General features: G+C 38.3%; 1 protein-coding gene across 3 annotated transcripts in view; it reads left to right on the forward strand.

The window, feature by feature from the left end:
* Positions 1-23233, forward strand: part of GRM8 (glutamate metabotropic receptor 8) — a 356040-nt gene that overhangs the window by 52180 nt on the left and 280627 nt on the right. For all 3 annotated transcript variants that reach the window (XM_037390285.1, XM_037390286.1, XM_037390287.1), the window contains one exon: positions 17697-17913. In XM_037390285.1, the coding sequence (XP_037246182.1) occupies positions 17697-17913 (217 nt within the window). The remainder of the gene's footprint in view (positions 1-17696; positions 17914-23233) is intronic.

Raw genomic sequence — 23233 nt, forward strand, 5'->3', positions numbered from 1 at the left:
TTTGGCTATAGCCCAACGGGGTCCATGGGCACGCACAGGATCATTTATCTCGAGTAATCCCTGACTTGATTCTCACCCACTTCATGTTTTCCTCCGTGAACCCTTTCACTAAGCAGAGAGGCCTAGGAAACCTTGTTGGTGAAGAGTCAAGAAAAGAAGACATCGAGTATCTCTGCCTGATTTGTGTCTGCTGTTACTGAATCACCCACCCCATTCAGCAATGAGCTCATATTGTCCTTGTTCAGCATTTTGTTATGAACGTATTGGTAGAAGCTCTTTTTGCTGCTTTTCATGTCCCTTCTACTCTAGATGAGGTTTGGCTTTCCTGACACAGTCCCTGCCTGGCCAAGCAAGGTTTTAAAATTCCTGTACCTGATCCCTGTGTCCTCCTCCTGATATTGCCTTTTAATGTCTCTACACTGTAAGTTCCCTCCTCAACCATGCAGATTTTCTGGCGAGTTTACCTGTCTTCCTGAATATTAGGAAGGACTGCTCTTGCACTTGTAGGATGCTTTCTGAAAAACCCTCCAGCTTCCCTGAACTCCTTTACTTTTCAGAGTTGCCGTAGGATGACACACAGCAGGTTCCTGATAAAGTCGAAGTCTGCTGATCTGAAGTCTGGGCTCTGTACTCCGCTATTTTACACTAGATATCAAGAAGTAGAGCCCAGTTGTTTGTTACTTTCAGCATTAAATGTCTTTATCTTATTTCTAGTCCTTATTTTTTACTCTCTTCATTTTAGCTACTGGATCATGTCATGATTTCATTTATGTAAGGAAATAAGTTTTCTGTCAGTGGAAGAAACTAATGTATTAGACTATCACGTCACCTCTTGATCTTTAGTTGTTGAATTCACTCTTATCTCAGCTGCAAGGCACTACCATTAAGAAACAGCTGTACTAACAGGTGACTCATACAAGCAGGTGGAAATTATCTGAGATATAGGAATCTTTCCCTGAAGCAGATATAATCAAGTATTAGAGCAGAGAGAGTTTTTAGAGAGCTGCTGTTGATGTAGTCGGTTTGGGGGAAAAAATTGTAGGTTTCTATTTTGTCGGTTTTTGAGTGAACAATAAAAGTCAAAACTTAGGGAGTAAGTAAGTTTTGACTCTATAGAGCATCTGTTGACTAATCAAAGTAGGTATTCCAGACTCTACCTTCCAACTGTTCTTTAGATTGAATGTTTACAGTCAGTAAAAAGGATAATACATTTTTCACATTCTTAGAGAGATTTCAGTTTTTAACTTGCTGCTTTTTGAGCTCTAAACAGATAAAACAAATTAACCCGTTCTGACTATATACCAGGAATTTATTTTTAACTGGTAGGTTTGAGTATGTTCATTTTTTCCCTTAGATTTTATTTCTGCAGCAGGTATGAGCTGAAGTGAGATAAGATGTGGAAATTGATGCAGTGTGAGAAGAATTTCAAGTGCTTCTTATTTCTTGAGAATATGTAGGCGTGTATATAGAAGCTGCGAGAAGATCACGTTGTTGATCATCTGTTTGATTCTGATTCTTCAACTGCTGTTTTCAGGTAAAATTCCATGTCTGTGGAAAGCTCCCTTGACCTTAATGAGCACTTGGATAGTGAACTTACAGAGTTTTGGACCTGAGCCTCATATTTTCCAAGTAGTCAATTTAGGGAACATGAGAAATATGCATAGTTTTGTTTTATAGTTTCAAGAATTATGGAAAGGAGAGGCTGATGCTCACATCACATGACATCCTGATTGTTAATTATCTTTCTGGAACTTCCTTCTGTAGAGGTGAGATTTCCAAAGTCTGTGGTGAAATGGTAGCATAGAGACAACCTGGTGATTTCCATGCAGAAATGCTTCTTGGTAGCGCTTTCTGTATTGTGTGACACATATGCATCCAAACTGTGAAACAGAGGTCTGAGGAGGGTTTTTCTGTTTGGTTTTTTTTTTTTTTTGCTTTTAGGAAAAGTTGAGAAAATACCGCTAATAATATCAGTAGTTTGTGGTTTGAAGTGAGCAGTCCTGGTGTGGGAGGGGGAAAAATAAAAACTGCCATGTGAAAAAAAGTGATGGTATGATGTGGCTGGCCTGGCTCTTGTGCCAAGATTTAAATGATCTCTGGTCTAGCCCATTACCAGTATTTGCTGAGCTTTTTTGTGCCCCTATAACTTAACCTATAGGCCTTAAAGCAATAGTACTATGTGTGTACTTATTGCCTTGTTCTCAGTGACATATATCTGACTAGAGGAAAAGTAAATGAAGTCTCTCAGAATTGCTGGCTTCTTTCTGTTGATGCAGTGGTGAGATGTTTTGTGCGTTTTGGCACGGTGTAGTGCGGTGCTGTGGTTCATTCTCGTTGTGTGCAGCCCCTGGCTGTGATCCCAAAAGACTGAGCAGAGGGGCAGCAGAGCTAGCATCCCACCTGCCTTGCAGGAACTCAGAGGGGGCTTTCATTCTTGGGATACTAAGGAAAATGCAAAGTCTTTGCCTCCACCATAGCAGGGTGAGCTGTTCTGTTCCTGCCTGCCGTGATACTACAGCTGTGCTCTGCCTCCTGCGAGTCTGCGCTGGGGTGAGGAACCACGTTCTGTTCTCATGTGTGGTTCCCCATGTGTTGTCTGAAAATCAGGTTTTGCTCTGCAGTTGGCTGCATGGTTCTGGAGACTCCAGTTCTGAGGCTTGTGTCCACCAGGACGTGCAGAGGGTGAGCTGGCAGCAGGAGGTGCCCCTCGCTTTGGCACTCTGGGTGGCAGAGGGAATTTGAAGCTATCGGCCACCAGCACAGGCACTGGTGGTAGCTGGTTTTACTCTTATGTATTCTGTACAAAACGCTCCTCTGTAAATGGAGAAGCGTATTTGAGACAATTCACTCTTTTTGTTAGAAACCGACTGTTGTGACACCTGTGTATTTAAAGCCAGATTTTTTTCTCTTGCTTGAGTAAAATATCGTTAATTGCTGGCTCAGCCAAACTGAGTGAGGGGGAGGGCTATGTATTATAAAGTGTGCAGGGAAAAAGGCCCAGAAATAACAAATAAGACTCTGTTTGATGTACAAAATATAGAAAATAACTTTGTTTAATTTTATGGGGAATTCGGTCAGACAGAAATTTCTTTTATCCTAATAGGGAGTGAAATTGCAATTCTTTAGAAATCTGACATGGAAGATTTGCGGATTTGTTTGGAAACTGCATAATACAACAGGACCCCTTACTTGTTTCCATAAATCTGCAGGGTTATATTTGGACTATCTAGCCCAGATAAAATAAGTAAGGCCTCACACAACCCTCTTATGTGCCTAAAGTGGCACTTAGACATCTCAGTCTGTGATCTTTAAAGATGTTCTTGGATCTGTGAAACTTCTGGTGTCTAATTTTGGCCAGTAAAGGTCTCTTAGCATTTACAGTTCTGTGACTGCATTTCCCCCTGAGGGCTGCCACCTTGGCAGTTAGCTTATTGCCTACATGTTTGGCAAATATTTTATTCAGTGTCAAACGTGCCTCAAGAAGTGAGGACTGGACCCTGGGACCTGCCCAAGCTCAGACATAGTGCAGAGCTGTGCAGTGATGTCTGCTGCACTTGTTTGTTCTCCAGCTTTATGCAACTCATCCATGCAGGGTCCTGCTGCCAGGCAAGGGTGAAGGAGTCCTCCCCATCTCGGTCTGGCCAGTGTCTCAGTGTTAGAGCAATCCCTTGGGCGATCTAGTTCGGGCTGTATGCATGCTGAAGGTGACTAAAGAGCCATGTTTCACGCTTTGGCTTTTGCTATAACTCTTTCTGTATTGGTTTCTAACCAATCCCTGAAGGAAAGGGACTTGAGGGAGGTCATCAGCCCTACACAAAAGAAGGGCTCCCAACTAAAAGTGAAGATGCAAGTGTACAAACAAGGGCTCTGTGGCCCCTAGCTTTTCTTTAAAAAAATAAATAGAGGTAACACCATTGTTCTCTTCTCCACACTTGTTTTTAGAAGAGAAGTGTGAACCAGTCTTATGTGTGGAAGGTGACTTCGGGCTGTTAACTGCGGTCTTGGTTCCATCTACACCAAAGAAATATGATCTTGGACATATCTTTTGTTTGGTATTTCCCCCTCAGTAGCTCAGGAAGCATCATCTGAATCCCATTCCAAGGTGCTTAACTTCACCATATGTTACGTAGGCAGCCCACGTGCCAGACAGAGCCCGGAAATTCTGTTCCAATAGACCTCAGTGCTTTTTTGCCTTTAGGATTAAAAAGTAAGATCTACAAACTGTGAAAAAGAAGACAGACTAAAGACACAAAAAACAAATGCTTCACAGTTGTGTGGGTTGGTGTCTTTTTTTTTTTTTTCGAAAGAGATGTAGATGACATTGATATTCCATGGAAAAATATGTTGATATCTTTCAGCTGGCAATTTTAAACCATCTCTTCCAGTGTCTGGAACTGGATAAGTGACACTGATATGCAGAAATATATTTGTGAAGCAATTTCAATAAGTAGATAGAAATGGAATTATACCAGGCTCAGCACAGGCTGGCATTCCCACACCACTTGTCATCAGGAGCATCCACTCAGGCTTTTGATGTCTCCAATGTTTATTCAATGCACTTGACACTTTTAAATCTAGTTTAGTGTAATTTTGCTTTTGATGGGGTCTTTTAACATATGCAGCAACAGACTGAGGGAGGACAATTTCAAAATAAAAGATGTTCACTCATCAAAAGCTGTTATAGTATTCAAAAGTGGTACAGTGTAGTCTAGTTCCTAATATAAATTATTTGTGCTCACGATAAAAAAGGAGATTTCCAAAGCCTACTATCAGTGCACAAATGCACTGCATACAGTAGCTGCAGACAGCAACTGTCTGGTAAACATGGGGTTCTCTTAAAAAGATCCGTACTAAAGCTGAGCTCATAAAATCCTGTGTTTTACATCAGTCAAAGAAGACATCTTCAACAGCTGAAGTGTATAAAGGTTCCCAATATTTGGTCAGAACAGGACCAATTGGTTTCTTGTTCTACCCAAATAAAGACACTGAATTCTGTGAAACATGTCATGGCCTGACATGAGCATTTGTTTTCACCCTCTTTAGGTGACTTGCAAAGGTTTGTATGGGGCCCCAGAGCCAAGGTCCCCTTGGCTGCCTGCTGAAGCACTGCCTGGCTGTGCTGCATGGCAAAGGTGTGCTGATACACGTAGGCGTGAAGGCAGCTGCTTCTCAGGAAAGTGGTTGTCAGCAGGCTCTGCCTCTGACTATTGACCTGCCAGAAATATGGGGTGTTATTTGGATTGCTGAAATAGGGGGGGGAAAGTGAGTGGTGGAGCTTTCAGAGCTTATTGAAAGCTTGTCAGACCCTCTTCTTTCAGCATCCTGCCGAGCCACTGAAGTAGGATGTTCATGGTGGGGCTAGACTTACAGGATCAAGCTAACTGAGGAGGACTTTTATGAACCTTCAAAAGGACTTATATATCATCTGTATTTGGACTTAGAGATATTGGAGAGTCACAGCTAGGGAGGGAATCTCCCTTGCACTAGCCGGGAAGGCTAAGGCTAGCCCTCAAACAAGGCTGTATGGTGGTGATAACAGTAAACTGATTTGTACTTAAATTGCAATGAATAAAAATAGGGGAAAGGGGAATTTGCAGAAATGATGTGAAATGCCTATCCAATATAGGCTTTTTTCCTACATCAAATATTGCTTTTGCTGACTTTGTGAATGTGTTCCCAATGCAGTTGGAGAGCAAAAATGCCTATTATGGGGAAGGAAGCCTTACTCGGTAGACAAGAGTGAGGAGTGACCCTGTCCAGCCTTATTTCATGGAAGAGGAGTTCCCCTTTGCCCTTTCTGCTGGGCCAAGGGGAGACACTGAGTATCTCTGAACCGTAGGCTGCCGAAGGGGAGAAGCAGAGCTGGAACTGAGAATCCTAAATCAGCTTTTTAGAAACTAGTCACTGTTTACTCTTCCTTCTCACTTCAGTCAAGTTGTGATTGAGAAGGGAGGAGTGAGTGAGAAGATGGAAGGGAATCAGGTGTGAAGGAAAAGGGATATCTGGGAAGGAGATGCTCACATAGAGGAAAGAGAAAGAATGTCAGGAGAGCAGGAGGGAAGTATAAGTTGCTGAAATGTCTGAGGAAAGAAAGTATGAGTTGTAGGAAAAAGGGAAAAATGTTAGGCAAACGCACCTATATATAGGGCATAGGGAACAGTTCAACAAGAAATAGCCTTGAACTATTTTTAGAAGCTTTCCTCAATATTCTAATTTGTTGTTTAAATGGAGAAGCTAGGAATATAATGCTGTAAAGGTTGGAAACCTCTGCAAGGTATCTTTGTTTATTTAAGTGATCTTATTCCCTTCAAGCTGTGCCTTCCCTAAAGCTCATCTTCTCGTTTAGTATGAGTCAGTAAAAATATCAGCTTAGAAAAAAAATTTGGGTAGCCTCCCCAGTGGGCAAGTATAAACCACTAACCACTCTGTCGGAAAGGAAAGAAAAAGGGCTCAACACATGGAAAATGTATATGCATATATGTATATATTTTGTACGTAATATTAAAATATTTTTATAGAGAAATATAATAATTTCTTTTGAATTCCTGACTTTCAGGGCAATCCTTTTTAGAAACTTTACTCATGGTTGTGGGCCGGGTCAAAACAAGTGATGGATAAGTTCAGACTTTGAGGGTAGCTCTGATATGCCTGCCCATGGGCACAACTTCCCTGTGTTGCGATCTGTTTGTGTGTGTGTCGAGTACGATTTGTGATGCTGTACTTATCCTATCTAAATGACAAAATTCACGAAATACAGGTATTTGTGAAAGCTGATTGTTTTGCTTTCTATTTGATACCATGTATTATTAGGGTATTTTCTGGAATCTATTAAAGTGCTATTTGCCCCTGCCTTAAGTTCTAATTTTCAGTGTTCTTTGGTCTTACTATCCAGTTAGAAAGACTCTGAGCCCTGTTTGTGCTGTTCTGACTTTTTGAATATGGAGCAGTCTCCAAAGCACCATGTACATCATGAAGACCCCAAAGACTATCTGCAAAATACCTTGGTGGAAATGGTGGTACTAAGTTGCTGCAATGTGTTAGGACATGCAGGTTTCAAATTAGTCTTTTTTTTGGTTGAGGGAGGGAACAAGGTCTACTTTTTTTACTTTGTACAACTTACCTTTGAGCCCATATTAGAAGGTTTTTTTCTAGATTGAGATTATAGTAGTTATTCTTGTGACTGTTCCCCAAATGGTGGATAAAGCACTTACATCTGCTTTTTTTGTGTTGAAAGGATGGGATTTTGAAAAGGGCCAAGTAAGGTTAGCCCATTGTCAGCCATGTTGTATTTTTGAGGATTCCAGACTCTGATGCTGTTAGACACAAGGAAACAAAATACTAGAGCGATCCTTTTTATTTGAAATCCCTTTGGTCTCATAATTAATCTATATAATCAGTTTTTTTGTTTTGTTTTGTTCCCTCCTTCTGCACCCTCCCCATGAATCTTTCCTTTCCAATGCACCTGTGGAGTTCATGGATGTTAAATATTTAGGTTTTCACAAGTTCCCAAAATTCTGTAGGAGCTGTTGCAGACAGTCTTCAGACCAATGACAACATGGTCTTACTGTGATAAAGACACTGTTGTGTTCTTACTTGGGTTGCCTGGGTTTTCATTTCTCTGCTTGCCACGATGCTTTTGATAAGATAATCCATGGATCAGTGAGTGATAAAACATATTGTTTAAGTTAGAATGGAAATCTGGTAATGATGGAAGAGACATTGCCCTATGGTGTTGAGGAACCATGCAGAGGAGGACGACAGTTTTCCACAGCCACCCTACTGTTTTAAAACTAAAGTACATTTTGAATAGAAAGAAAGGCTTGGATATCACTCCCGTGGGCCTCAGAGCTTAATTCATAGATAACTTTTAATCTTTTGATGGGAAACATTTTGCTTTTTAATTCAACTTTTGTACCATAGCAACTGGATTTAGCATATCACCGTGGTAATATAGGAAACTTTTAACTTTTTGGAGGTGGTTTGGGACTTTTAAGGTTAAAAACCCAATGTAAAATTGTTTAACTGCCAAGTCTGAGAAAAATCATCTGAACACACACAAAAAGGGTACCTTTTATTTTTCTTCTTCCAAGTCTGTAATATATGGGTTTAAAATGCTGGTTTTTAATCCCATACAAACTGCCTGTGCTTCAGAAGGAATCCCTAGCTATGGTGAATCATAGAGATTCCCTTAATGCACTCTGATGTGAGGTATCTAAGTTATTAGCATGGGGCAGACATATTGTAGGAAAGCTGGGCTTTCTGAGGTCATAGCTGGAGTGTAGGCAGCATACCCAAGAACACGTGAAAGCACCCGCTAAAACACAGGGCATATGTGTCTGGCCAGCTGAGCCCTGTTCACATGTCTTCATGTTGTCCACAACTGTTGAGAGAGCTGTCAAGGATAAAAAAAAAATCTGTTTTTCCTCTTCATGATATTTTTCAGCTACTTGTATCTCATGATATTAAGCTGGTGGCATGGGCAGCAAAAGGATAGTACCACTGCTCAGCCAGTGGTGTAAGCTGAAGGGGCCTTGCAACATTAAAAAGTGAATGCAAAGATCAGAATTGTCCATTAAGCAAAGCACCCATCTTGCATCCTGCTGAGGGCTCCCTCTTCTTCCATAGCCATGGTCTCTGTAATCAGAAAGGTTCCTGTGGATAACTGCATGTCCCCATGGGTGAGTCTCTGAAGTTGCCTGCTCTGCTCTCTATGGTACTAATTAGTAAATGAATGTGTAAAGGAAACCTGATTTGGACTGAGGAATACTTTGTGAGCCAACAGGTAAATTTATTTCTGCTGAATAATAATAAAAAGTGTCTTTGTTAGTTCAGACCAAAAGTAATGCACATTTTCATATATTTTTCTCAAACTCATCAAAAGAGATTGTGGTTCCAGACACTGATATGACAAGCTCTAATGAGGAAGGTAGGGCTAATAAAGCTTTGAAATATCAGAGTTCACGCTGTGCTCAGCAGAGATTGACACAAGTGTAACATATTGATACACATAATTAAGCATGGGTTTCCCCAACAAGTAGAAAAGGAATTTTAATAGTTCAAGAAGTCCCTAAAGCTATCTGACCATCCTTGGCTTCCCGTTTGATCTGATGATTGGAGAACACAAGAAACTGTGAAGGAAGAGCTAATGGCCATTTCCAAGCTCAAGGCTGCCCCTGCCCCCCTCCTTGTGATTTGATCTCAGTGTGAATATTATTCATTTGAACTGCTGCTTCTTCAGTTTATCATTCAGTGTCTGGACCTCAGCTGGGTTTAAAATATTTAGAAAGAGGCTGCCTACAGATGGTGGATAATTTAATGTACAATTGCTTAACATAGTTCATTTTCAGCGAGGCAAACCCCAGGATTTAAAATGGTGTGGAAATACCAGAATAGAGCTCCCTTACTGAGAAAATGCCATTGTTAAACATTTATCAATAGACTGTCTTGCACAGAACATTGATGACAGTTCAAGCTGTCCTTGGATGGGTTCTTATCCTCCTGGAGTTACACAGCAATGCACAGTGTGACAAGATGTGCTTCAGCTGTAAAAATGTTCGTAATGCATAAATATCCTTTTAATGTTTTTTGCCCTAAAGTGCATCACACAGCAGAGACCTGTACTTTTCAGAGTGGTGAATTTGTTTTGTAGATGCTGCATCTGTTATGGGATTTGAGATTGTGATATCATGTTGTTGTTGTTGTTGTTATTATTATTATTCTTTCTATAGTATCCCTTGTGTGTAATTAAAAGTAATGACTTCTAATGAGTCCCTGACCTACTTCAACCCACTGAAAGGAAACTAATTCTAAAATCTGAACACTTTGTTATATACATTCCTTTTTTGTCGCACCCTGTTCTACCAGGGCAGCACAGCAGGTCACAAACTGAAATACAGTTGCTGTAGCATTTTTGGTTAGACTTTATGAAAGATATTCTCTGGCTTGATGGGGATAGAATACAATGCAATGGAGCTTTAGTAATTTTTCAGCTCAAAATCTGATACTATACAACTGTGTATTAATTATAAAAAATTACTTTCTCTGGGGTAATTCAGATTATTCAGAATACCATAGTTGCTAGCCTGTTTGACCACCAGAGATAACCTCAGAAATGGGTGTGATAGATAATTACTGTGTAGTTGAGGGGGAAAAAAAGAGAAAATCGGTAATGAAAGAGGATTTGCATTTTATCCCCATATTTCAACTGGGCTAGCAAATGTATCTGTCTCTGTAATTTTTCACATACCACACCAACCTATGATGGTTATGGAAATAGTTCTGTTGGCAACAAACCATGCTGCATTGATTCTCAGCTATGTCCTTCTCATGTGAAAAGATCAGTGCAGATCGCTGAAGATATATTCTGCTCAGGAATGTTTCTTCAGAAGGTAACTGATGGCAACAGAAGTAAAGCCAGTGAAAGAGTAATAGAAACTGAAAAGAAAGAGTAAAATAATTTACCTATCCCAGCTCAGAATTGTTTAGGTGTGATGGATCACTTCTGTCCCTGTGTTTGGGGGAAAAATAGCAATGCCTATGTTGCATTTTATCACAAACACCGCATCTTTGCACAAAGCCCATACAAACACGTAGGGAACTTTCAAAAGATTTGAAGCTACCTTATCATTATCTCCTCATCATTAGGTGTATGAATTGCAAGCACCCTTGACAGGAACTGCTATGATATTTACTGCAAGTAGAACGACTTGGAATAATTCAAATGGATTTTAACAAAAATACCTGCCTTCTGAGTGAAACCAGCTAAGGGTAGCTTTCACGTTATACTTTTGTTCTTTCCTTTTCCAAAGATTTTAAATTTTATTAAACTTTTTTGAACTAAATGCATTATAAATTGTGTTCATCTAGGTGAAAAACCTATCTGTTGTTTCTTGCTTTTGCTTTAGCTGATATGACCATATTTTTTGGGGGGCAGTGCAAATCCATGATAATTTCTGAGCAAGATGCATTGCTGGACACACAATATATACTGTGCTTGAGTGTCCTTAACATACAGAGAAAGCATGAAGTGTATGTGTCTGAATAAATATAGTTTAGAATTACATGTATTTATAAATACAAGTGAATACATATATGCATCTACTAGGAAAATATATTGTCACAGATTGCTCCTCCTCATGGTAAAAATCCTGGGAAAGAGGCTGAATCAGAAAGCTTCATTTGCTGAAACTTTTCCACAACATCAGCTCTATTAGAGGTGGTTTGTAGCCAGTGGAGTTGGCAAGGTGTCACCCTCTTTAGCTGCTCTGAGCATTGAACGGGGTATCTTACATCTCCAAAGGCATTACTGAGTCTTAATGTGTTGTATCTTCCCAAGGTGTTTTAATGTTGGTTTATTCTGAAAATGAATGAAACAAGGTTGTTAATGATGGCATGGGTGACCTGCTCAGTTTTTGTCATAGATGGAAAGATGAAGACATCACATAAGGAAGTTGATCATAATCTGTGCACAGATGTCTTAATAAACACCTGTAGCCAAAACGAGTGGGTTTGTGAGATTCAGTGGAAGACACAGCTGTTTACAGTATTGCTTTTCATAGTGTGTGTATAACAGCTGAATTAATCTCCCAGGCTGCCTTTGTAGTTCGTGGAGAGAAATGGGCAGTTTCAGGGTGCATTTCACCTTCTCCTGCAGTTAGCGTTGTGGGTGGAGTGATGCACTTCACTCCTAAAAAAGAAGCAGCAATATGTTTCTTGAAATAAACGAGCGATTTAACAAAGTTTGATAGTAAATGTGACAGTGGTTTAACAAGATTCGATGGAAAGGTACACTGCATCATTTACTGCACAAAGGACAGGGTCAGACAGAACTGTCAAGGAGACTCTCCCGTTGAGTCATGAGGTTCAGAGAGGACCCCCTTGTGTTCTAAATTCCTCTCAGAGGGGAGTTTAGGTGTGGCTAGATCCAGACTTAGTCCCAGGCTTGGTCTATGGTTTATAGCTAAAGGATTGCATGTGCACAATCAATCCTTTATATCACTTAGTTAGGACTTCAAAGTTTAGCATGCTATGAGTCACTTACCGAGAATCTGTTGCAGCAAGGAATCTCTCAGCCTCACAAAGTGACCTTGAGAGGTGTCCCTGCTCAAGGGGAGATCCTGGCGTGCAGCCCGCTACCATGTGGGAAAGCTCTATGGGCTGTTTATGGAGGAAGAGAATTGACTTATAGTCATATTTGCATACTGACTGCAGAAGTTATTTTCTTTCGAACTTGGCTTGAGTTGGATTTGACCAGAGCTGTGGTTAGGTGGGAGGTTGCTCAAATAAGCCCTCTGCTACTGTGCTGTTACTTCTCCCCCTCAAACACACTTTGAGATGCATCCACCATGATCAGACACATTCATTAAAACCACTACTGCTGGTTATCACCTGAGCATTGCTATGGAAATAAAGGTCAGGACTGGGGGGGTGGGTGGGATGTCACAGTGATGGAGCACAACACCACAGTTAGTAACAAAAAAGAACATTTTTTCTCATTTGGTATAGAGTAAGATGTTATCAAGCCTCATCAGACTTTTGAATCTTGAATGGCTGCCCTGAATACTTTAACATTACTGTATTGCAGGCTGACACGTTTTTCAGAAGTGAAAGCAGACTAGGATGATCCTCTGGCTGGTGGCAATTTACAAATGTGACTAATAGCTAAAATTTAGTGACCTCAGCTCTCATCCAGCAACTGTTCAATGTCTAGGCCCTCAGGATTCATTTCATTGCTGTGAGTTTTTCGTACTCACAAAGAACTCTTTCTTGCTGTACAGAAGAGGGAATAAAAATCTTGAAAAGACAGGGCTATTAATGATTAATGATAGACATTTAAAATTCAAAAAAATCACCAAGTTGAAAACGTGTTTCCACAGTCAAATTTTACTTCTGGCACTTTTATTCCTTTGCAAGCATTATGAGTTGGTGGTAATATTCCAGTTGATACTGAGCAATCATTAACCCAAAGTTTATTGACTTGAATTTGTTAGCTCCAATTACTACTATTTTTAATATGCTACTGCTAATATTTCTCAAAAAAAAAAAAAAAAAAAAAAGACGGCTCAGTGATGAGAGAATGGAAAAGGGAAATAAAATGCTAGCTAATATGTTACATTTAGTAGTGATAGGACTGAGTGGGTAGTGAAAGTGAGGATGTGAGTGATTTAAGGCCATTACTCCGGGTGGCTGTACAGTGCAGTTACTGCTGTGACTGTAACTCACAATCCGTAATGTGCAAAATTACTGGCGATTCCTTTCTCAGGGCTTTTTTCTTATGAGCTTAACTCATTTCACTGTCTGATACTCTGCTCCCAATCATGCTTTCAGCTGAAATGCTGTACAAAGGAAGATGGCATTTGAAATGGCCAGCTGATACTTTACATAGATAAACATAGCATGCGAATGGATTTTGAAAGCACAATAAAAGAAGGTTCCTGTGAACTTTGGTCCAAAAACTTGGACAGCGTGTCATTGAAGAGAAGGCATACAAAGGGCTGCCTGCTTTGGTGAAGACACTTTGCTGGAAGGCCAAACCTAGGGTCACATTTTTCCCTCTGGGCTTGGATCTCAGCACTAGACCCACCAAACAGATCCAGGGTAATGCTTCCTCAAGAATAGTCCTGGATTTGGGAGTGGGGGATGGCTTTTATTTTCAGTGTATGAGGGACTGGAGGTTGTTTACCACTTGGCTGAAACAAATGAAAGGTTAAATTAGCTGCCTTTGGCACTTAGGAAATTGGCCACACCTTCTCCATCAGGGAGTAGGAGTCTGTGCTGCAGTGATGCTTGGTGGGTATCTTGTACAGATGTTGTTCCCTCTTTGAAGTGCTGCCACAGTCATGCTTTGTGGAGAGTTAATTCTGGAAGTAACTGCTCTACTGTAATCCCTGGGGAAGGGGAGATCTTTAGAAACAGATTGTAAATCAGCTAGGAGATATATATAAAAAGATCCAGGAAAAATAAACTATTCTTGACTGCTGATTTTGGCTTGAATGTGTCTTGAAGGATTAGCTGTTCTACTAAGTTATCAGCAATTCTTTTCTTTTTCTTTGGGTTTTTTTTTCCTTTTTTTTTTTTTCTTTTGTGTGTGTGTTCCTTTTTAAGCCTGCAGAATTATTTCGTGATGTCAGTGACTGGGTAATAGAACGAGATGAGGCCACCACTGACTTAAATAAAAGGACTGAAGGATTTCTAGTAGTTCAGCATGCACCAGGATTAAGACCAGTACCTAACTAGAACTGGATGTTTCAAAGCGCCACTCTATAAATGCTTTGGTTTTAAACATTTGGTAGTTCAACCTTAAAAAAAGAATTAAAAGAAGGTTTCTAAGAATTCCTGTGTATAATAATTTCAGAGTTCCTGTCTGTCACCCACTAGAAGTTGAAAGTTTATTAACAGATTATACATTAATGGGAAGTAGTGGCCAAACCATAGGGTAGGAAGGAATAGAAAAAATATACCAATGAACATTTAAATGTGAATGCTTTTAGCCATTGTCAGTGAATGTGACAGCTGTTGTGTGACAACTGATTCAAATGTGGTTGTATAATCCATTGTATTTTTCCCTTTTTTCCCCCAAAGAAAAGGAAATACACTATTAACTGTGCTATATAGCACTTAAATACAATGTAAATGTCACACATATTACATTTAATTTTGAAAATTTTGATTGAGAAATCTAAAATAAGAAATATAAAACCCCTTTACAGGTCTCTTTCAAAATGCAAATTTATGTCTCAGGGGGCCAGTGGAACAAAGTATAAATACAGTCTGTATTTAGGGAGTTTTAAAAACACATATTACTGAATTGATAGAGCATAACCGTTCCCTTGCTTAGGCAGCATTATGCTTTCTTTTGTAAAATGTACTTGGGGACATGTAAAATGGTTTATTAAACCTACAGTCCATATCCAGAGTTGTTACATTTCAATGTATATGTTTTTCATTCATGGATTATTGAACCACTAAATCCTAACAATTTGTCCTTGTGCCAAACAATTTGTTTGGGTCTTGTTCTGAGACTTTTCAGTGACTGTTGGAACGTACCCCAAATCCTCAAATTTGAAAGCTATTTTTCAGCCCCTGCCTATATACAAATGTATGTTTAAGTGCAGGAAGGGAAGTAAGTAAGTTTCTGTTTATTGTTGCACAAAATGCTTTCACAGAAAGAAATCCATGAGGTATTTCTGGGTGGGAGATCTGCAGTTTTGGGGAGAAAATTCTTGAATGTTAAGTGCTCTCTATAACCATGAGGGATGTATACAAAAAGAAATAAGGAAAGTAACTACATATTCCATTGCATGCACCATTATTTAGAGAGTGTCTTGCTTCCTACTTTTACTTGTCATATTGTTCTTTCATACTAGTGAAAAATTGGCATAAGTTATACAACAGCAGTGATTTAAGCCTACTAAGTGTGCCCAATGATTTCAGGGTATTGAGTTCGGTCTGTGTTTTCCTTCTGCTTTTTTACACTGTTAGAAATAACTTTAGGGAAGAAGCTGAACTACAAAGAGCTGAAAAGTAGGAAAGTTGCATCTCTTGTCTGCATTTTCCAAGGCCCCAAATAAGTGATATTCACAGTACATAAAATATGGCTATTGATCTGAAACATCTCGTTGCTGTGGTTGAACCAGCAACTCTCCTACAAACATATACTGAGGATTTGTTATTCATCTCATGCCTGAAGAGAAACAGGAATGGAGAAAGTTAATGGATATGACTGTGGTCCAGGCTTCAAGATTTTCAATGACAAAGTATCCATCTGAAAGATCTCTTACTGGTGTTGATTTTTGTGAACATTATTGATGTGATGAAATAACTTTCAGCAAAGCAACAATGCCATAGTGTTTGTGAAATGGCACATTGAGAAGTAAAATGAGAAAAAAATCACAGAGGTTGTCTATTTTTTTCTATCTGGAAAATGACTGGTTTAGACATTAACATGGCAAATTTAGAAAGAGAATTGTATGTGTGTGCTCTAAATGCACGCAATTGTGTTATTAGAGGCCAAAATCTCTTGCCTGTAAAGAGATAAAGATGTTTCAAACATTTCCTGAAAGAAAGGGAATTTATACAAAGCAAGTTTTGTAAGGTCAATTTATTCTTTAGTTTTACTTGGTGGGTCTTTGCTGTGTTAGAATACTGATTTCTGTGAGATATAACCTTTAGTTTATATTTTCTGACATCCTCCCTTTCCTTTTTTTCTTTTGTCTTTGGTTATTACAACATTTCAGATTAAATAATCTGAGGCATTTCCATGAGTAGAGGATTTCTTAAAAAAGAATATAGCCAAGACATATAAGAGTTTGCTTCTGACTGAGAAATGATTTTGCCATCCCTTAGGCTATAAACTGTTTTTTGAGGCTGTAAGGGTATACACTGTTTTTGCAGGTATGGTTAATGACCAGACTTTTTGAATCCTTTATGTTTGCCTCAAATCCCTTTTTTAGTTTGTGCTGATGAAAGCACTGTACAGGACCTAAGAGTTGCACTGAAACCTTCTACTATAGCATCTGATGTGACAGTGAGCATTTACCAGATCACTTGTTATTGGTGTCTGCTACATTCAGCTCTCAACAGAATCAGTTTAGGAACTCTGCTCAGATTGCTTTCTTGAAGTCTATTCCGTGTTTTGTAGGATGTGAATTAAGCACCTATTATTAATATCAATTAGAAATGCAATGCAATATTTGCAATATCTTTCATTTCAAACTAGTGACTATTTCAACAGTTTTACTATTTTAAATGAGAAAGTAATTCCCCTTTAAAGTTAGCATAAATGTTAATTAAACTTTTTTTCACCAAGACACTCTTCTGGATAATTGAATATTGCTTACAGACATTGCCAAACTGATTTTTTTAAGATGAGTTAATAGAAAATCACACTAGATTTTTTTTTCCTCATAAAAATAGTAATTTTTTAAAAAAATATTTCTGTTATTTAGTAGGGATTTTTTTTGTTTGTTTCTACAAAGAATACTGAGGTGGTTTCTACAAAATTTATGATCCTTGAAAACTTTCTGCTTCTCTGTATGTAAATTGTATGCAGATAACTATTTTTTTTTTAGTTGTTTTTTAACCACCAAGCTTTTGGTATTAACTACATCGTCTCCATATTCTTAAATCATGCACGATACTGTATTAAAACTGGAAACTGAAAAATCTATGTTAGAGAAAGCTTGAAAAACAGCAATAAAATGGGAAAGCACACATGCATGTACATAAATAAACCAAAGACTTAAAGGGAAAGCATCTGCATTTTACTTGTCAAATGTAAGTGTAGCATTTTTAAGAATCACAGTCATCAATACTGACCTTTTAATCTGCAGTAATAGTAAGAAATCCTCCTTTTTTTTTTTCCCTCCTTTTTTTTTTTTTTTCCCTCCTTTTTTTTTTTTTTTTTTTCTTCACCCATTCCTATCAGAGTCAGGAATAAAAAAGAAGTTGTTACACTTACATGTCAAGAATCATGACATCTGGAGAAAAGCCGAATGCATTATTTCTTGGTGAGAGTGTTATACAATAAGATTTGACTGACATTTTATGAAATCTGAGATGCTATTCAATCAGCTGATTTAATTAAAACAAGATATCTATTTCTGTACAATGCCTGTGCATGATCTATTTTACGCCTTTCAAACATACAAGTATATAATGTAAAAGGGTATTAGATTGGCTTGTCATTCTATTTGCAGATACCTCAAATCAGCTATGCATCTACAGCTCCAGAACTGAGTGATAACACCAGATATGACTATTTCTCTCGAGTGGTCCCACCGGACTCCTACCAAGCACAGGCCATGGTTGACATTGTGACGGCCCTCGGGTGGAACTATGTCTCAACGTTGGCTTCTGAAGGGAACTATGGAGAGAGTGGTGTGGAGGCATTCACCCAGATCTCCAGAGAAATCGGTGAGTGTATGTTTATCAGGTTTTGTATTTATAGCTGCCGGATTACAGACAATTGCTGAGCTCTGCCTAGGTCTACGCATGGACTCAACTGGAGGGGTTTATGGATGATTTTGTAGCTCATGCATCTGCCAAGGTGACAGTTCTGGCTGTAATTTAAGGAGAGTTCCCGAGAGGCAAAAAATGTATGTCTTTTGCCCCTTTTGGAAAGGGGGAGCTCCTTGACGAGTTAGGGGCAAAAAGCAACCACCAGATGAATTACAGCCAGGTTTGAGGAGGTGCGATTGATTTAGCTTAGGAAAATCATGGTCCGATGAGACCTCATTTTCCGTGTTTCAGCACTGATAAATCTAGGGATTTTAATTTTGATGAATTTGAAAAACAACCAAAAAATCTGTGAAGTACAAAGACATTCCCTTGTTGTTTTTCCTTCAGGATGTAATGTGCTATATAAATACAGGCATTATTATGAGAAGTATATTTAAGTCTCTTTGATCTTTTTTTTTTTCTTCCTTCACACTACCATAGTTATTTCTGGCCTGAAAAAGAGGCTGTTTCTCAGGAGTGATAGGTTTTGGACACCAAGGAATAAGATGATGAGTAGCAGGTTGTTTGATAGAAGGCAGAATTGTTCTTTCACTAAATGCAGTGTTAAATGACACAAAATAATAGCCTTAAAAATATATATAATATTGCAAACAGCCTTCCTGTCCTTCTTCAGAAAGCCTGGGTTAATCTACTGGATTTGACGTGCAGGGCATGTACATACAAACTCTAGTTCTTTGAAGTAAGCTGGGTGAGAAAATTTGATAATTTCTTCCATTTTCAATAGCTGCATGCAAATATAGAGATGACATCTATCCAGGAAAGTGCATGTGTGTTTCAGGTACTTATGTTTGAACCATAAAGGTTACTGATTACTTGCAACAATCTGGCAGTTAAACAAAAACCACAGGAATTCATGCCATTAAGGAACCAGCGTAAGTAATATTCTCGATGGGTTAACTAATAAATATTCTGTTTCTAGCTTGTACTCAATGCTGTCAGATCCTAGGTGACTTCATGGGAGGCCAAGGCTGACTACAACATAATGGTTTGATCTGGATTTACCAAAGGCATGAGTAATTCTTCCACAGCTTGTGTCTAAAAGAGATGCTTTATCTATTGTATCAAATACAGCTGCAAATAGACTGGTTGCCCCAGACATTCACTGAGTAGTTCATTGGCTGAAAATTACTTTTTCTTGAAGCCACCTGTAGCCCAGCTAGTTCTGCTGAGTTCTAAAAGCAAACAAATAAAATGAAGTGCTCAGGACTTTTTTACCATTTCCTGTCTCCAGAAATATGAGAGTTCTTCAGATGGGTGCAAGAACAACAGGGATTTCATTATAATCGCAATGACTTGAGTTTGTGTCAGTTGGATCTTGACTGATTCTAGAATAAGGAAATACCACTGTCATCTGATAAATAATTAATCTTAATATGATTAATTAAATACATATTATTAATAGGATTGTGAATCCAAAGCAGTTAAAATCACAAATTGGTGTCCTAAACATTACAAGACCTGTGTAATACCAAGGAGCATCTAAAGTGGTGATTTGTGGTTTGATTTATTTTTTTTTTTTTTAAATTTTTATTCCCCTCCCCGTTATGACATGTTCTCTACGAGGGCACTTGGTTTTGTCAACCTCTGTGCTCATAGCAACTTACTAACTCTTGTAGGTACTAGGGACTCAAATAATTCTGAAGAAGGAAAGGAGAGGCAGGACAGACAATTCATTTTTCGTTCCTAGAAAAATGTTGCAGTAAATAATCAGGTGAATCATATGTAACCACAGGGACATGACTGATAGCCAGTACAGAATTGTCAAGAACGAATAGTATCAAAGCCATCTAATAATTTTCTTTGACAGGATAACAGCTTTATAGCTGGAGAAGAAGCACTTGATGTCATGTCTTTTGAATTTTGTAGTGTTATCTCAACTGTCGCATACAGTATTCTCCTGAGCAAATTTGGGAATTGTGATCTAGGTGAAAATATCATAGTCTGGATGCAGACCTATGTAGAAAATTTTTCCCAGAGAGTAATTAGCAATGGTTTCTGTTTAAAAGGAAGAGTGTGTTGTCTGGTATCTATGTTGGATCAGGTACTAGCCAATGTTTTGAAGTTTAGTCCAGATAGACTTGGAATGAAGGATATGTTTGTAAAATTTGGAGGTGACTTTAAGCTGGACTTGTGTAAGGACTAAGAGTGTACTGGAAGGGATTCTTAGAGCCCAAAACTGAAGATATGGTCTTAAAACATGGCATGCAATTTAAAAGACAAATGCAAGGCATTGTGCTTCAGCAAGAAAGATCTGTACAATGGTGAATACAGAAAGACTGGTCAGAAAATACTATTTCAAAAAATGATCTGAGCATGACAGTAAATTATAACCTGCTTGTGTTCCTTATGTTTTACTGGAACATGCAGATGAACATACCATCTGTAAAATAATTTGTGTAATCCTCCAATGTGCCTGGCAGTTGTGAAACCTCATTTTGACCCAGTACAGGTTTTGACCCTCGCTTCACAAAGGTGAGAGGCTCCACACTCAAGGACAAAGACAATCACAAATCTTTAAAACATGGTCTGCGAGGAGCAACTGAGCAAGGTGCTTAGTTAGTCTGAAGACAAGTTGACTAAGAAGGGAAGGTGATGGAAAATGATGTTTTTGAATAGACAAATGGCTTTTTGAACAAGGACCACTTGTTCATCCAAATGCATATACAAGCAGAAGTAATGGAATTAATCTCTAGCATGATTCTGTGTAGATTTGGAGAAAGCTCCTCTCAGTGGTTAAGATGTTAAAGCATTAGACCAGCTTGCTTGGGGACATTTTCGAGCCTCCATTCCTGAGGATCTAGGAGAATGCATTAGGCAAACACCTGCCCAGAAATTATATAAGTGTACTTAGTTCTTCCTTGGGGCTGGGATGTGGATCAGATGATTTCTTAATGTCCCTTCCAGCCTGATTCTATTATCCACTGTCCTCAGACTTTTTGCCTGAATCATAGGGCTGGAAATACTTCTAAAATGGAAAGTCTGAATAGCATCTAATTATGAGGTCTGAGACTATAGAGTCTAGGTAGGTTTATAAAAATCTTCACATTGTAAAAGACTGCACACAAACCAGCAAAACTTAACAGGTCCATGTTAAAATACTGTGTGTTAAGAGAACCTGATCAGGACATTGCTCCCCTTGTGCTGCTGGCATACAAATGCGTAGGACAGCTCAGCTCCTTTCTGAGTACTTTACATCCTATTTAAGATAAGTAACCAACAACTGGAACCAAAGTAAATGTTAAGATAAGCACAATGGAAAGCAATAAATTTGAGGAAAGGATGTGAAAGAAATTGATGTACTCATTTCTGAAAAATGTTCAGTGAGTGAGAGGATGTGTGAGAGCAGTTTTGAAAATAAAAATAGGAAAGCTTGGTTCTGGGGATTTTTTGTTTGTTTCTTTAAAATTTCCTCCAGTCAGTTAAGAAAGGGGTAGGGTTTAAAATATTTTCAAAATAGAGATGAAGTTAATGTACTTATAATTTCAGGTACTTATTTGTCATGAACTTGACTCTTTACCTCCGATTTCTGGTTTCATTTGTCCTCTGTTCAACTTCTATTTCTTCATCAGTAAGAGAAGCAGAAAGGAAGGAACAGGCTCCCAAATGAAATGTGGAATACTGAAAAGGTCAAAGATGTGCCACCCTGACATGTCATGGAGTATATTACATATCAAAATCTGCTCTTATTTTAATGACAAAGATCCTGTCCGGGACAAAGCATAGCTGGAAATTAAATGTTTTACATGACAATGATTGTAAGGAGAATAGGGAGTAGTACTTGGAATAACATATTCTTCCATGCATTATTGTTTGAAGACAACGATTAAATTTAGAGAATTTTCTGCTCCCATTACAACATTAATCAATGATATAACTATAATAATTTTGGCATCATGATCAAATCTTATTGGTATATTGGCCAAATAAATGAGTATACACAATGATTATGCATAACAGTTTAAGCATTAAACTGAGAGAAACTTGACTTACTGAGAGAAACTAAAAAGAGGAACAGAAGGAAGCACATTTTACCAAGTTCTCATTGAACTGTCATGCTGAATATTGCCCTTTTATTTACTTCACTGTCAATGATGTTTGACAAAATAAGTGTTGGAAAGTCTCTAATCTCACTTTCTTTTAATGGTTCATTCCCCTTGCTTTTAGATACCAAATGAATTTACCATCAGTGAGAAAATCATGGGACCCTTTTCACTTTTTTACAGAATACAAAAAAATCTAGTTCAGAAAAATATCTTTGAGGTCACAATACTTGTTTCATTAGTGCAATGTTTATACTGGAAAGTGTAACAAATCCGCAAATAATATATGAAATGCTACACAACAGATTTTATCCCCAGTAGTGGTAAATGAAAAATTGACACAAGCACTGATGGGTACTGGCAGTGAAATGTTTATGAAATATCAGAAGAGGAGATAAAAATGGTAAAGGCAGGGAATTTTAGCTGATCATTAAGAATAGGTGAGGAACTTCATCACTGCTTGCCCCTTTTTGCTTGTAAGTCAGTTTTGCATGTCTTGCCAGAGGTGTTAAGAGGACAGCAAAAAGGATTTAGGACCAGATCTTTGACTGAGCCAAAATGACATAACTTTGAAGTAGCTTTACCTCAGAAGAGAACAGTGTACTTACTATCAGTGTGCACCGTTGAATGCTTGTTTTCAGGAACAGAGTTTTGTAGTTTCACCTCCTCCCTTTATCCTGGGAGTTGCCATTAATAGCATTTTTCTGAGAAGGGACTGCAGTTCCTTCATAATATTTTACCATTATAGTCACATTGATAACTATGTATCTAATTATAATGAAGACATATACTGAATGAAAGCTACAGTAGCTTTATTTAAATTGTTTCAGACTTCAACATAGCTAGGTATATGTTGTTTAGATACAAATGGTTTGTGGCATTTCTTTGTCATAGTTCTTAAGTCATCTTTTTTGTCAGGTTTTTTTTGTGTTTCAACAGTTGTGTGTTTTATCTTTGCTTTTCTCCAAATTATTGGACTATTTCATAGCTTTCATATCTTTTGGACATCTAAATCTTTCAATGGATAGAGTGAAAGTTTAGCAGGATGTGGGGAGGAAGGGCTGAGCAGTAAAATAAAACTTAAGGGTCTGTAGCCTTTCCATTTAAAACATTTATTTATAATTTAGAAATAAATAAAATAGATTGGTGTTAAGATTAATTCAATTCATGTTTCC

The sequence above is a fragment of the Falco rusticolus genome, chromosome 5, assembly GCF_015220075.1.
Source record: "Falco rusticolus isolate bFalRus1 chromosome 5, bFalRus1.pri, whole genome shotgun sequence".
NCBI lineage: Eukaryota > Metazoa > Chordata > Aves > Falconiformes > Falconidae > Falco > Falco rusticolus.